Source organism: Cervus elaphus, chromosome 25 (genome assembly GCF_910594005.1).
Source record: "Cervus elaphus chromosome 25, mCerEla1.1, whole genome shotgun sequence".
NCBI lineage: Eukaryota > Metazoa > Chordata > Mammalia > Artiodactyla > Cervidae > Cervus > Cervus elaphus.
The window spans coordinates 71,329,793-71,346,485 of NC_057839.1; the positions used below are offsets into that span (position 1 = coordinate 71,329,793).

General features: G+C 48.5%; 1 protein-coding gene across 1 annotated transcript in view; it reads left to right on the plus strand.

Moving 5' to 3' along the window:
- The window catches only part of LOC122683672 (protein S-acyltransferase 21-like), a 38,871-nt gene that overhangs the window by 13,228 nt on the left and 8,950 nt on the right, over positions 1 to 16,693 (plus strand). Inside the window, exons 11-16 of the mRNA XM_043887452.1 lie at positions 123 to 157; positions 4,186 to 4,285; positions 8,045 to 8,079; positions 12,532 to 12,622; positions 15,531 to 15,565; positions 16,014 to 16,107. Of these exons, the coding sequence (XP_043743387.1) occupies positions 123 to 157; positions 4,186 to 4,285; positions 8,045 to 8,079; positions 12,532 to 12,622; positions 15,531 to 15,565; positions 16,014 to 16,107 (390 nt within the window). The remainder of the gene's footprint in view (positions 1 to 122; positions 158 to 4,185; positions 4,286 to 8,044; positions 8,080 to 12,531; positions 12,623 to 15,530; positions 15,566 to 16,013; positions 16,108 to 16,693) is intronic.

The window sequence follows — 16,693 nt, forward strand, 5'->3', positions numbered from 1 at the left end:
TGAGACCCTCGTCCGGGACCCCGAGACCCCGAGGCAGCCCTGCTCCAAGTGAGCTGCAGATGACACGGGCGCTGTGTTGATAAGCTCAGGGTCGTCATTGTGTGACTGCTTTCCCCCCACAGCGTCTGCACAGCCCCCTGGGACCCTCCGAGCAGGGGTAAGTCGCCATTTCCTTAGAGCTGTTTTGTACGTCTGAAACAGCTACATTCTTCTCAACTGCCTTCCTTTTAAAAAATCACTCTTTTTTTCACAGAGTATCCTCCATACTCCTTGCTAATACTTTCATTATTTTTATTTGCTTCATATTTTGGTTTTTAAATCATCTTCTATTAATTTATTTAGTGAAGTAGGAGCCAAGGTTGTCTTATTACAGCGTAACTGGTGGTTGTCGTTAACTAAATGGTCCACTTTACCTCATCAAATCCAAAGGCACCTTCCTGATACCCCAAGTTTCCCTGGAAGCTGATCCGTCTGCTTCTTGATGATGGTCTGTCGTCTGCTGTGTGTCCTACAGGACACTGGGCTGTTTTCAGGACTGGACTTCATTTTTTGTTGTTCCCTCACTAAGTTGAGTCTGACTCTCAACCCCATGGACTGCAGCACGCCAGGCTGCTCTGTCCTGCACTGTCTCGCGGAGTCTGCTCAAACTCATGTGCATTGAGCTGGTGATGCTGTCTAACCACCTCATCCTCTGTTGCCCCCTTCTCCTTTTGCCTTCAATATTTCCCAGCATCAGGGTCTTTTCCAGTGAGTCAGTTCTCATCAGGTGGCCAAAGGATTGGAGCTTCAGCTTCAGCATCAGTCCTTCCAATGAATATTCAGGATTGACTTCCTTAAGGATTGACTGGTTTGATCTCCTTGCAGCCCAAGGGACTCTCAAGAGTCTTCTCCAATACTACAATTCAAAAGCATCATTTTTTCAGCACTCAGCCATCTATATGATCCAACTCTTACAACCGTACATGACTACTGGGAAAACCAGAGCTTTGACTATACAGACCTTTGTCAGCAAAGTGATGTCTTTGCTTTTTAATATGCTGTCTAGGTTTGTCGCAGCTTTCCTTCCAAGGAGCAAGTGTCTTTTAATTTCATGGCTGCAGTCACTGTCAATAGTGATTTTGGAGCCCAGAAAATAAAGTCTGTCACCCTTTCTACTTTTTCCCCTTCTATTTGCCATGAAGTGATGGGACCTGATGCCATGATCTTAGTTTTTTGAACTAAGCCATCCTTTTCACTGTCCCCTTTCACCCTCATCAAGAGGTTCTTTAATTCCTCTTCTTTCTGCCATTAGAGTGGTATTGTCTGCATATCTCTTATAAGTTAAACAGAGTGAGAATATACAGCCTTGATGTACTCCTTTCCCGATTTGGAACCACTCAGCTGTTCCATGTCCAGTTTCAACTGTTGCTTCTTGACTCTTGCACAGGTTTCTCAGGAGACAGGCAAGGTGGTCTGGTATTCCCAATCTCCCGAAGAATTTTCCACAGTTTGTCGTGATCCTCACAAAGGTTTAGCGTAGTCAATGAAGCAAAAGTAGATGTTTTTCTGGAATTCCCTTGCCTTCTCTATGATCCAATGAATGTTGGCAATTTGATCTCTAGTTCCTCTGCCTTTTCTAAATCCAACTCATACATCTGGAAGTTCTCAGTTCACGTATAGCTGAAGCCTAGCTTGAAGGATTTTGAGCATAACCTTACTAATATGTGAAATGAGTACAATTGTCCTATAGTTTGAACATTCTTTGACATTGCCCTTCTTTAGGACTGGAATGAAAACTGACCTTTTTGAATCCTGTGGCCCCTGCTGAGTTTTCCAAATTTGCTGACATATTGACATGCTGACTTTAACAGCACCATCTTTTAGGATTTTAAATAGTTCAGCTGGAATTCCATCACCTGCACGAGCTTTGTTCACAGTGATGCTTCCTGAGGGCCACTTCCTTTCACACTCCAGGGTGTCTGACTCTAGGTGAGGAGGTCATGAGGACATTTTGTACATAGTTCCGTGTATCCTTGCCACTTCTTAATCTCTTCTGCCTCTATTAGGTCCGCACCATTTCTGTCCTCATTCCTTTGATAGCTCCAATTTTCTTGAAGAGATCTCTAGTCTTTCCCATTCTATTGTTTTCCTCTGTTTCTTTGCATTGGTCATAGAAGAAGGCTTTCTTATCTCTCCTTGCTGTTTTCTGGAACTCTGCATTCAGTTGGGTATATCTTTCCCTTTCTCCCTTGCTTTTTGATTCTCTTCTTTGCTCAGCTATTTGTAAAGTCTCCTCAGACAACCACTTTGCCTTCTTGCATTTCTTTTTCTTTGGGATGGTTTTGGTCACTGCCACCTGTACAATGTTATTAACCTCTGTCCATAGTTCTTCAGGCAGTCTGCCTATCAGATCTAATCCCTTGAGTCTATTAATCATAAGAGATTTGGTTTAGGTCATACCTGAATGGCCTAGTGATTTTCCCTACTTTCTTCAATTTAAATCTGAATTTTACAAAAGGAGCTGATGATATGAGCCAGAGTCAGCTCTAGCTCATGTTTTTGCTGACTATATAGAGCTTCTCCATCTTCAGCTGCAAAGAATATAGTCTATCTAATTTCGGTATTGATCATCTGGTGATGTCCATATCTAGAGTTATCTCTTGTGTTGTTGGAAGAGGGTGTTTGCTATGACCAGTGCGTTCTCTTCACAGAACTCTTGTTAGCCTTTGCCCTACTTCATCCTGTACTCCAAAGCCAAACTTGCCTGTTAGTGCAGGTATCTCTTGACTTCCTACTTTGCACTCCAATCCCTTATGAAGAAAAGGATGTCTTTTTTTAGGTGTTAGTTCTAGAAGGTCTTGTAGGTCATCATAGAACCGGTCAACTTCAGCTTCTTTGGCTTCAGTGGTTGGGGCATAGACTTGGATTAGTGTGATGTTGAATGGTTGGCCTTGGAAACAAACGGTGAGTCGTAGACACAGCCTGGGGGGATGCTGCTGGAGCAGGTCAGGCATCTGGGCTTCTGGAGACCTGGGAATATGCGCGAACCCTGGGCACTGCTGTGTCTCACGGGTGTTCAGTGGAAGCACTTTGTGGGACTTTACAGAGTGTGTCTCTAGCAGCAGTGATCAGACCGGTTTATTGGGCATGTTCCTTTTGGACTGTTAGCTACTGTGGGACTGTAACTGGACTGGATTATTGGGACTGACCAGCCAGAATGAAAACGTGCATGGGGATGACCACACACAGGCAGGTGTGCACTGTCTAATCTTGCAGGCGTGGCCTGTGCCCGTTCCCATTGCTACACAGACCGAGTGACCAAGAGGACACGGTCCCAGCGGCTCACCCCGCTGGACTGTGCACAAGCGGGTCAAGACTCCCGGGGCCGCGCCCCCCCGCGGATGCTGGGTCTGGAGCTTTGACCGGCCCGCCCTGTCCTCACGCCCCACCTTCAGGTCGGTAGCAGAGGCCGAGTCCCCTTCTTGTTCCTGTGATGACGCCACCCCCCGAGGGTGTCCAGGACGAGCGTCCCGGGTCCATCTCCCGGGGCCTCCGCAGGGAGGGGCCGTGCCGTGGCCCTTGTGCGCTTCTGCAGGCCCCTGCCCCACTGCTGCTCAGACTGGCACGTGCAGGGGCCGGGGTGCTCGGCGGGGAGAAGCCCCTCTTCTGGCGCCCCCGGGGCTGGCAGTCGTGGGCACGCGCAGCCCGGTGCGGGCCACTCGAGGCGTCCACGCGGCCTCCCGGCAGCCGCTCGGAGCCCTGCGGGGGAGGAGGGCCGTGTGTTGCACCCCAACCTCAGCCAGGCTCCCCCCGCCGCCCCCGCTAATTACACCCGCTCCCCACCCCCAACCGTCCTCACAGAGAGACGCCCGAGGAGCTCCCCCCCGCCACCGTCCTCACAGAGAGACGCCCGAGGAGCTCCCGCCCCCGCTAATTACACCCCCCACCCCCACCGTCCTCACAGAGAGTCGCCTGAGGAGCTCCCGCCCCGATAACTACACCCCCCCCCACCCCCACCGTCCTCACAGAGAGGAGGAGCTCCCGCCCGGCTAACTACACCCCCCCCACCCCCACCGTCCTCACAGAGAGTCGCCAGAGGAGCTCCCGCCCCGCTAACTACGCCCCCCCCCCCCCCCCACCGTCCTCACAGAGAGGAGGAGCTCCCGCCCCGCTAACTACACCCCCCCACCCCCACCGTCCTCACAGAGAGTCGCCCGAGGAGCTCCCGCCCCCTTCCCGGCACTCGAGTCTGTGTGACACCGCCACCGCCACCGTACAGCCAGAGGACACCCCGACGTCGCTGAAGGTGAGCCCCCAGCCTCCGGCATGAGCCGCCCCACAGGGCCAGAGCCCAGGGCTGGGCCCCAGGCCCTCCAAGAACCAGGGCAGAGCCGGGTTTGGAACCGCTGTGTGAGCTGAAGCCTTTATGTGGTACCTGGGGAGTGCCGCTCACGGAGGGGAGCAAGGAGGTGGGGACAGAAGAGAAAGTGAGGGACAGATGCTGCTGAACCGCGGGGGTATACTGAGTGTGATGTGTGAGTGTGAGTGGTGTGTGTGTGTGACGTGTGTTTTCTGTGGAGTGTGTGTGTGAGTGCGATGTATGTATTCTGTATGTGATGTGTGTGTTCTCTCTGTGTATGTTCTGTTTATGTGTGAGTGTGATGTGTGAGTGGTGTGTGTGTGTGATGTGATGTGTGTGTTTTGTGTGTGAGTGTGATGTGTTAGTGTGGTGTGTGAGTGTGATGTGAGTGGTGTGTGTGTGATGTGTGTGTATTCTGTGTGTATTGTGTGTGTGTGTTTGTGTGTGTATTCTTTCTCTGTGTTCTGTGTGTGTGAATGTGTGTTGTGTGTGTGTATGTGTGGTATGAGGGTGTAACGTGTGAGCATGCTCCATCATCTCCGTCATTCCCAGGATGGAGCCAGCGGGGCTGCCTCTCTTCAGCCCCCTGAGGTCAGGGGCTCCGGGGTCTCTGGTGGGTGAATGTGAGCAGGTTTGTGACTGTGCTGATTCCTGCAGGCGACTGGTGACTTCACTTTCTCTGCAGTGGAAGTTCATCTCACGAGCCCTGGAGGGCCTCAGCAAGGGGGCTGTTTGTAATGATGTAGAACTAGGAGGGGGGTTAGTACCCGCCTTTGGCTGCAGCAATGTTTCCCTTGTTTACACTTGTGCCAGCAGCTTCCACTCGAGGTCTGGAAGCACATTCATGGGAACCTATAATCCTGTCCCTGTGCCAGATTCAACCACTAAATGTGACATCCACTCCAAGGTGGGAGCAGGCAATCAGGGGTTATGCTTTGCTGTCATCGAAGCCAGGGTGACCCCAGGTTCCAGTGTGCCTGGGACAGTCCCATTGGACACCCGCTGCCAGCCCTGACCATGCAGCCACCACCCTGACGGACACTTGTCATTGACCATTGTGTTAAATCTCAGCAAAGGGTCTCCTGGATGCAGCTTTGATACATTTATTTGGTGGCAAACAGCAGAGAACGAGGCCATCTCTAAGATTCTAAGAGCTGAAAGCTTTGTCTCTCCTGCACAGGAGGACACATCATCTTTGGCATTCAGGAAAGTGAAATCCAAATTACCAATGTGCCGATGACTTGCAAGTGCAAAAATAGTAACGTCATGGGTTTGGGTCTCTTAAACTTTTCTATACTTAATTGTAAGTATTCCAAGGTTGAAACATGCTTTATTCCTTAAGAAAGGGATTTACCATTCTACTTAATTGATACAAATTACTAAACGATTCAAGAAGAAATAGAAAATTCAAATGGACATATAACAAGTAAAAACTGTGAACTAGTAATTTTAAATTCTCCACAAAGAAAATCCTAGACCCTAATGGCTTCATTGGTGAATTATACCTGATGTTTTAAGGGGAAAAAAAAAACCAAATCAATCATGCACAAACTTTCAGAAAATGGAAAAGAAAGAAATACCACACAGTTCATCCTACGAGGTGAGTACATAATCAGTTCAGTTCAGTCACTCAGTCGTGTCCAACTCTGCGACCCCATGGACTGCAGCATGCCAGGCTTTCCTGTCTATCACCAACTCCTGAAGCTTACTCAAACTCATGTCCATCGAGTTGGTGACGCCATCCAACCATCTCATCCTCTGTATATATATGAGTACCTAATACTAAAGCCAGATCCTTTTGCCAAAAAAGAATCTTATAAGCTGATGTCACCCATGAACACAGAGGCAAATATCATTAAGCAGACACGGGCACCCACACAGAACAGGGTCATACACTGTGACTAAGGAAGGAGGATTCCAGAAATGCAAGGTCGGCTTAACATCTGAAAATGTATTCATGTAATAAACATATTAATACAATAAAGTACAATAAATATGAGCGCACCCAATCAGAAAAAGCATTTGTTAACAACACATCTAGATATGATAAAACAATTTCACAACCTAGGGTCGGAACCCCCTAAATCTGATAAGGAACTCTGATGAAACTTGCCACTAACTCATACTTAATTCATACTGAATGCTTTTCCCTTAAGACTCGGACCAAGACAAAAATGTGCATTCCAAACTTCTGACATTTTACTAAAAAGTTCCAGCCAGTACAGTAAAGCAAGAAATAGAAGTTAAAGGCATATATATCTGAAAGTGAAACTATATTTATTTGCAGGTAACGTGATCCTAACAAACCTGCAGAAAAGTTAATAGAAATAATAAGATAATTTAGCATGGTGGTAAGATGCAAAATCAATATTAAAAACTGAATTATATTCCTGCATACTAGCAGTGAAAAATCTGAAAATAGTACTGAGAAAACTATTCCATTCACAGCAGCATCAAAAAATAATAAAACCACAAATACAAAATCCGTATATGTAAAGCTACAAACTATTGTTGAGAGAAATTAAACACAATCCAAATAAATGGATTTTAAACCAAGATGCCAAGGCAATTCAATGGGGAGAAATGCATTTTCAATAATGGTACTGGAACAGTCAGTTACCCACAAGGAAAAAAATGAACCTAATGTGCTATTTCATAGCAGATACAAAAATAACTCAAAATCAATCTTAGAGCTAAATTTCAAGGGTAACTACAATACTTTGGGAAGAAAGCAGAATAAAATCTTGTGATCTTGAGTTAGGAAAGTTTTCTTTAATGTGATACCAAAAGCACTATTCAATAAAAATATGAAAAAAAATGGACTTCATAAAATGAAAAATATTTGCTCTTTGGAAGTCACTGTTTCAAAAATAAAAATACTTTTGGCTGGAGTATTTCCAAACCATCTACTTGTTTCCAGAATATACAAGGAATTTTCAAAACTCAATTATAAGAAAAATGATCCAGGTTTTAAAATGGGAAAAGATTTGAACAAACTCTGCACCAAAAAGAAAAGAAAAGAAAAGGTGGCAAAAATAAGCACATGAAAAGATGGTCAACACCATTAGACAGGAGGGGAATGCAAATCAAAACCACAGGAAGACACCACCGCACAGGAGTCAGGGCTTCCCTGGCGGCTCAGTGGTAAAGAATCTGTCTGCAACACAGGAGATGCAGGTTCAATCCCTGTGTCAAGAATATCCCCTGGAGGAGGGCATGGCAACCCACTCCAGTACTCTTGCCTGGAGAATCCCACGAACAGAGGAGCCTGGTGGGCTACAGTCCATGGGGTGACAGGCAGACCCCACTGAGCACACACAAACTCATGCACACATGAATCAGAATGGCTAAAACTGAAAAGGCTAGCAATACCACGTGACGGTGAATCTGTAGAAGAACTGGGTGTCTAATACATTAAAACAAGGACTTAAAGTGACACCACCTGGGAAAGCTGTTTGGCAGTTTTCTTAAAACTTGACTATATTCGTGCTCACTAAGGAGAAATGAAGCCACCCCTGGGCACACAGCATGGTTGGGGAGGAAGGAAGCAGTCTCCTCGGTGAGAGCCTTCCCCTGCCCTCAGACATCCCTGCAACAGCATCACGTGAAGTCCACTAACAACAGACTTGAAGTTTCTAAAAAAATAGCCTCAATATCGACAATGTCTTCTTGTGCAATGTTACTGATTTTTATTTATTCTCACAGAAATCAGTTGCCAACCTGAGTTCATCTGTACAGAGGTAAGTTAAATAAAATAGTTCACTTAACGTTACTAACAATTATTCATATCTCAGTTTTACTTATCTTGCAAAAAGTACAATAATTCTTCTCAGACTTCTTTACAACTAACATCTGAACAAATACATGAAAGTAAGACAACGCTCATCTATTTTCTATGCCAGCTGGAGAACATGGGCAGTGTTGAGTCTGAATGTCTTCTGTACGGTCCCTAATAACATTTGGTTTCTGTGAAGCTCCTGAAAGTCAGGCCGGCTCATTCTGAGTCAGGTGATCAGTTAACACTTACACTTAGGGCTTCCATGCAGTCACCCTTGATTCTCGTGGGAGATTGGCTCCAGGAGCCCTTGCATTTAACAGAATCCACGGATGCTAAAGTCCCATAGTTGGCCATCCATATCCATGTGTTCTGGATCCAAGGGCTCAACCAAACATAGACCTTTCAGTCAAAGATTCGATGATACTTGGATATGAGACCCATGAATCCAGAGGGCCAACGGTATACTGAAAAACACACACAAATATGTTAATCAGCACAGTTCAAACCTCTGTTGTTTGAGAGTCAACCGCTCTTCTTTTTTGAAGGGACACGATTTGGTCCACACCAGTCTGCCCTCTGGCCCCCCAAAACCCACTGTCTTCTGTCACACAGAATAATTCACTGCATCACAACTTCCCTGAATTCAACCATCAGCTCTAAGTCCCAAAGCCCATCATCTCAGTGGTGCAGATCAGTGATGGCTGAGACTCCAGGCAGGATTCATCCTGGACCAAAGTCCTCTCCATCTGTGAACCCGTGAAACCAAACAAGCCATTTGCTTCCAAAATACACTGAGGGGCCCGTCATAGGCTAGACACACCCATTCGAGAAGGAAGAAATCGGTAGGAAGCAAAGGTCACCAGTCCCAAGCCAGTCTGAAACCCAGCAGAGCAGATGCCTTAGATTTCAAGTGTTGAAAACAACCCCCTTTAGCTTGGTCGTCTGTGGTATTGCCAGACCCACCAACTCCATGTCAGGAAGCCGGACCAGTTACCCATTTAAAGTGTGAGAATCAGTTGAGATTAGTTCCTCACTGCTGCTTCATTATTATATCGTAACGTAGGCTCGTGAACCAGTGTAAAAACAGTCGCACCCCCAACAGAAGCTCAAGGGTGACACCCAAGCAGCTATCAGCTCTCTTTCTACCCACATGTGAGACTTACAGGATTAAGATCAGATGACACACACTTGTCCGTCTGCCGTGCCATAGTTTACACCCCCAACTGTACATCCTGGATGGCTCTTGTGACCCTCCACGCAGACGTGATGGCTTCTCATTGGCAGTGTCGTCGTCCTCCACGGGCAGACCATGAGTTCGTCAGCCATCCCCCGACAGACTCTGAGGTTCTGGCCGGTGTGTCTTGTTCAGACAGTTTACCAGGAGTGTCTCCGTGCCCGTATTGTCAGGTGCGTGCGAGTGCTAAGTCGCTTCCATCATGTCTGACTCTTTGCTACCCTGTGGTCCGTAGCCTGCCAGGCTTCTCTGTCCATGGGATTCTCCAAGCGAGAATCCGGGAGTGGGTCGCCACGGCCTCCCCCAGGGGATCTTCCTGGTCCAGGGATCGAACCCACATCCCTCGCATTGCAGGTGGATCCTTTGCCGCTGAGCCGCCGAGGCAGCCCTGTTGTCAGGCGCAGCTGGCTTTACTTCGGTCGGACGTCCAAACGTCAAAGGGCTGCCTGTGCTAAATCGTCATAAGTCTTCACGATTACTTTCCCCAAAGCTAGAGTGACTCACACTTCCCCCAGCTCCCCCAGACGCTGCAGCACGAGAACAGTATCTTTGGTTTTATCCAAGTAAAACAAGTCATTGTTTCTATGTGCATTCCTCCTGATACTAGTGGGAATGTACATCATTTCATCTGTTTTGACCGTTCGACAATCTCTCTTGTGTGCATTGCATTAGGTTTTCAAATATTTTCCCCATTTTTATACTGGGGTATTTGTATATTATCCATTTTAAGAGCTCTTTGCCTATTGAAAATACTGATTAATTCTTTGTTCTGTGTGTCTAAAATATATTTCATCCAATCTGTCATTTAAAAAGGTTTCTTTATTGCGTCTTTTGCAATGTAGAGGTCACAAATTTTTCTGAAGCATAATGTGTCAAATTTTTATTTTGTTTTTTAAAAACCTTCTTTGCTCCTGACTTCTCCAAACATTGCTCCAATAGTCTTTGTGTAATATTCTTGTAGTTTTATTTGCTTTCTTTGCACTTTGATCCTCATGCCATCTTGGTTTTTGGATACAGTGAGAGAGGGAACAAGGTCAGTGGTCCTCATGACATAGATGGCCCGCTGTCCCCTCTCTGTCTGGACCCACCTGCTTCTGCCTCCATCAGCTCTTTCTACTGCAGCCTCTCCTTACTCCCTAGTAGACAAATTCCTCTCAAGCCTTTTTCATTTTTCAAAATTTTTGACAATTCTTGCACATTTGCTTTTCCATGTAAACTTTCAAGTGATTTTGTCCAGTTCCAAGTCACCTGCATTTGGGGTTGGCATTGCGCTGAATACACCTTCACTCATGGGGGACCAGACTCCTCCCAGTGTCGCTGCCCCAGGTGGGGGCACAGAGTCGTCTCCCCTGGAGCCGGGGGGCACTGGAGGGCTGTGGCCCTGGGGTCACTGCATCCCTGTCCCGCATGCAGAGGGGCAGAGAGGGCCCACAGACCCGCAGGAGCGGGGAGCTTAGAGAAAGACGGCACTCGGCAGCGTCCCAAAGGCTGAGCGTTCCTGAAGTTCTTGCTTAGTTTAACAGCTGGCCAGGAAATGCAGTTCACCGTGCAAGGGCTGTTCTCTTTCAAAACCCAATAATTTTTCTTCCTGTTTTTCTTCCTTAGAAATCTGATTGGCAATACTAGCATGTAAATCCACATCACTTTGCATTTCACTTCAAAATATCATTTAACCATGATCCTTTAAGTAAAATCTAACAACATTTTCTATTTTTTCCTTTTCTGGTAAGAAAGACAGAAACTTAACTGGAACCAGGATGGTAGACTTTCCCCTTAAAATTTTTTTTTTCACATCAACGTGTATTTATTATAGAAAATTTGGAAATACAAATTCCCAGTATAAAAGCAAAAACACACAGAGTTCCCTGCCCACTAATAACTATTGCTGGGACATTGATTTGTATCTTTTACATCTTTCTTTCCAGTACCTTTTCTGTGCATTTATATATATATATATATATATATAAAATGTTTTATTTTATAAAAGAATGACCATATACGATTCCTTAGGAGCCTCTTGTTTTACCTCACGTATTGTGAGGTTCTTTTTGTTAAAAGAAAATAACAAGACTTTTACGGGCACACTCACCCCCTTGGGCAGGCGTCACGTGCATCCTTACAGGAACATTCGTTTTCATTTCCAATCCAGCCTGTGTTCCTCCTCTTGGAAGAGGAGCCGGCCCTATTTAATAAAGGGTTAATGATGGGTAAAAGGTGATACAAGTAAGCTACAAATCCTCTAGATGAGATGGGAAGTAAATTACTGGTAGTCTTTTTGTCGCAGGGAATGTTTTCCGGGTAGCGTAGTTTCTGGGTCCAGTTGAGCAAATTGGCAGTGCTGACAGCCATTCCCAGCCCCACTCCCGAGGCTGATCCTCTTAGAGCCAGTTACAGCCAGTTAGAGCCAGTGGGATCGAGTTCACAGAGACCAGAAGTTTCTAAGCCTTGTGACACCTGCCAAAGGAGGGAACACACCCAGCACACAGCCGTGCGGTGTGCCGGAGCTCTGCGGGCATGTTTCAGAGCAAAACCTCTACAGAGGACTTTACAAAGTGTCCCTGGTGGTGGCGGTTGTGCCATTTCTAAGAGAGTTTCTTCTGGGCTGCTTCTCTGTTCTGAAATGTTAAGTGGGTAGGATGAGAATATGAACAAGGGTTATGGTCTCACATGCGAAGACACACCAGCACGTGTCTTCTCATGGTTCCCTTGGGGTGGAAACCCGGCCATGATGAGCCTGGTTTCTGCTCTGAGCACGCCAGGGAGACGGGTTCACGTCCCTCCTGCTTTGCTCCTACCCTCAGCCACAGCAGTCCAAGTCCTCCTCGTGTTCGGATCTCTCTCAACTAACCTTCCTGGGTCCTCCGTACCCCAAGGCTCAGACGATCACACGTGGATAATTCAACATGACACTCCTGTGTGAATTTTAGGTTCAGTGCAACAAATTCCCACATAACAGGGGCTTAAAACAGGAAGCCCCTGTTCTCTCTCCGTGTCGGAAGCTCCGGGGCTCAGCAGGGTTGCTCCTTTTCTGACTTTCCTGGGTCAGGGGGAACCCACAACCCATCCCAAGCTCTGAGGTCCTCAGGAAGATGGAAAACCACGATAGTGAAGCTTTTTGGGCCCCCAAGAATCTCCATTTGCTGACACATGTGCTTTCTCTCTCCTGTGCGTCCCCACCAGCGTGAAGTCCATGCAACTGTTGCCACCAACCCCGGACCACTCACAGGTCTCCAGCCTCACCATCCATGCCAACAGTGGCTTGTCGCAGCAGGTGAGCCTGGTGCGGGGGGGTGGGGGCCAGAGGCAGGGGCGCGGCCGCCCCCAGGAGCCTGCAGAGGGCCGCACGGCACAGAAGGTGCCGGTCTGACGCGCTCACCTTAAATGTTTACAGCGTTTTGGGGCCGTGATACTTGAATGGGAACAATGGTGGGCACGTGACATGATGTTTGTAGCTGTGAGGCACGTGTGTGTGAGGAACAGGTGCAAACCATCTGCTGCAGAGACCTGTCAAGCCAAGTGCGCTGTGTCCACGTGGCCCCAGCCCGTTTGCTGGGAGTTCGCCCCCTCATGGGCTCAGCAGCCTCTGGGCACCCAGCGCGAGGCTCTCCGAGGCCTCCCCAGGCAGTAGCAGGGACACGGTCTGCCCCCGAGGACGCGCTGGTCCTGGGCCCTCACCGGGTTGGCCTTTAGCGGCAGAGGCCAGCCAGTCCCCGCTGGTCCTCGCAGGCCTGGGTGCGGCCGTCCAGAGACGCTGCAGCTGCCCAGGGGGCACTGAGTCTGAGGCCTGGGTCGGGTTAGGGTTGAACAACCATCGTGTGGATGCAGTGGTCATTGCAGAGCGTGGACCAGATGGTAACAAACTCCCATTCATGATTTTAAAATCTCCCCATCTTGGGAACGCGAAGACAAGATCCCCATTCCCACAGGGGGCACCTTGAAAGCTCACAGCTAACATCTTACCTCGTGGTGAAAAGCTCAAAGCTTCCCCTTAAGACACAGGGTCCACACACAAGACTGTTACCTAACGTTGTACTCAAGTCCCAACCCGGGTGAAGGTGAGGGTTTGACCTCTTGACTGTAGGTCTGGGGTCACTTTTGAGACGCGTGTCTGTGTGGGCGAAGGAGCGTTCTGTGTCCATTCTCAGGTCCAGACGGGCACTCAGACAAACGCATTTCTCCCCGTTTACTGCTTCTGGAAGAAATCGCATGTGATCTTGTGTTAAGATTTCCTGTGTAAGGTTCCCTTTGATCTGGTACACAAAGGGCTGCCTATTAAAGAGAAAAATGAACCATGTGTCCATCGTGAGGTGACTGCAAGTTGTCACCTCTCGTCTCCTTTGTGTGTGAGAGACGACCTTGAGATGCACTCTGAAATTGCAAGTTCAGTCACCATGAGGCTTGTTAGGTCACTGGTATACTTTTAAAGGGTCTTCCTTTGAGTAAACCCACTGACAAACTTTTGGACCCAGGAATTGCACTCCCAAGAATGAAAATAGACTCCAAGGCTTCCCGGGTCTGACCCTGTTCTGCAGTTACCTGGGCAGGGACCCTGGGCAGGGGGCTCCGCGCAAACCTCTGAGTGAGTGGGTGATGATTAAAGGAGATGACCCACTGGGACCGGCTGTCTACCACCGTTAACTTACAGCCCCAGCCTTAGAAAAACAAAGATCTGTGACAGAGATGTTCCCTGTAACTTTGTTTATAATAACAAAAATCTGAAATAACCTCAGTCCAGTTCAGTTCAGTCGCTCAGTCATATCCAACTCTTTGCAACCCCATGGACTGCAGCACACCAGGCCTCCCTGTCCATCACCATCTCCTGGAGTTTACTCAGACTCATGTCCATTGAGTCAGTGATGCCATCCAACCATCTCATCCTCTGTCATCCCCTTCTCCTCCCGCCTTCAATCTTTCTTGGCAGGGGGATTCTTCACCACTAGTGCCACTGGGTCCCAGGGGTGCCTCTCACTGGCTCAGCTTGGGTCACATGCCCATCCTTAAACCAATCATTGAGATTCTATTTGTGTAAGACCTGCCCTGGAGCAAGGGAAATGAGATCAGCTCTACTTGAACCACAGAGAATATGAGCAGGCAAAGTGTAGGAGGAAGGGTAGGGTCCCAAAAGGAAATCAGGTGCCACTAACAGAAAGGGTAAATGATTGCTGAGAAGACCAGACTGGCAGCTGTCATCATCTTCATCTGTCCAGAAAGAGGTTGAAGAGGGCCATCAGATGCCAGCTTCAGGGTCTTTTCCAATGAGTCAGCTCTTCACATCAGGTGGCCAAAGTATTGGAGCTTCAGCTTTAGCATCAGTCCTTCTAATGCGTAGTCAGGACTGATTTCCTTCAGGATGGACTGGTTGGATCTCCTTGCAGTCCAAGGGACTCTTAAGAGTCTTCTCCAGCACCACAGTTCAAACTGTAGATTTGAACAAACTCTTCACCCAAAGGGATCCTATCGGTGGCAAATGAGAACCTGAAAAGATGCCCAGAATCAGGCACCGAGGACGCACAGATGAGAGCCACAGTGAGGCGTCACCACACACATGCCCGTGAGGCTCTAACCTACAGACGCCAAGCATGGGCCAGAGGCAGGGAGGATGGGGCTGCAGAGGCCAAGCCTGCACCCCGGGAGTCAAGTGGGCGCCTTCACGTGACTGGGCTGTCCCGCTCCCGCCCTGACCAAGGAGAAGCTAGCACATGCACACGTGTGACGGTGTGTTTCTCTGCTGGGGCTGCAGGGCCGAGCTGCCCAGACAGCTCACTTCCTGCTCCCATCCTGGAGCTAGAAGTCTGCGGTCAGGGCGCCGCCAGGGCTGGTGTCTCTGAGCCGTCAGCACCACCTGGGCACATGGTTTTCGTCCCGAGTTCGTCCTCCCACGAGGATATCAGGCCTCGTGCTCCGGGACCTACATGAGTGACCTGGCTTCACTATTAGCCTCTGTGCAGGCCCTGTTTCCAAGGACGGTGACAAGTCATGAGGGACAGGACTTTAACCATGGAAGGGAGAGGATGCAGCTCAGCCAGAGCTCGAGGGTGGGGCCTGGCGCCATCCTCCAGCGTCCTGCCTGGACCCGGGGGCCCCCAGGTGCCCTGACACCACAGCCGGGGTGCGGGGGAGGGCAGGGGTGTTGGCTCTTGGCTCCTCCTAACCAGCTGCTCCTCCCCTCCTGCCCGCAGGAACTGTGTTCCGGCCGGAGCGCTTCCGCCATACGGTGAGTTGCGAGCCTTTCTACCTGACGGGGGCTGGGGGCGCGCCTTGGTTCAGGTTTCCTAGGAGAGCGATCCACCTGTGACAGAGCATTTGGGGCAGGAAACCCCTGTGCGGAGTTCAGTCACTGACTGGCTTTCAGCTCTGCCCCAACCTGGAAGTCACAACCCCTTGCGGCCACCCTGCTCATGGCTGGCGCCTGAGCTGAAGGACACCAGGCATCACGCTCATTTGATTTCCGTTTGTGCAAGTGTAGGCGGCCCTTCCGACGGTTCACACACACGCACACAAGCACACACTCATGAGTGCGCACACATACGTGCACGGGCACACACACATGCATGAGCGTGTGCACATATACACACGGGCACACACACACTCTCCCCTGCAGCCCTCAGGCACCCCAGCCCCACCCCAGATCCCCCATGTCTCTGTCTCTTGCGGTCCAACAGAGTCAAGCGGAAGGAGTTCCTGCCTCCACTCTCCAGGTGCTCCAGCCTGAGCTCGGTCAGCACCGTTACCCTCGAGTGCTCCCCGCCACCCCAGGTGAGCCTGTGGGCCTAAGGATCACAATTACAAATGTTTCAGAGATAGTGCTTTGGGGCTCTGTTCACAAATCTTGCACCCAAAGACCTAAAGGAAAGTCTTCGATACTTCCTACTGACAGTTTAACATTTTGATCTTGAGAGCTGGGTCCTTTCCTATCTGTGGTTGTTGGTGTGTGTGGTGTGAGGCAGGGGTCTGGCTCCCCACTTCCCATGGGATTTCTACTGTTTCCTGCTTCATTCATGTTTAAGGTAATTAATCAGTAGATAAGGATTTACTTCTGCTACTTAGCTGTTATATATATATATTGTTCCTCCATTCCTCCATTAGGAGTCGAGGAATAAATACAACTGACTTTTTTGTATTTAATTGAATTTTTGTATGGTACCCTTTTCTTACATGGTCTTTAGTCATCTTCTTAATGGTTACCTTGAGGATTACAATGAACATTCTAAATTTACAACAATAAAGTTTGAATAATACTAATTCAGTTTCAATAGTATTTGAATTCAGTATTCAATAGTATTCCAAGACTCTATTCTCATACATTTCGATCTCTCCTCCTCTATGTTGTTAGTGTCATGGA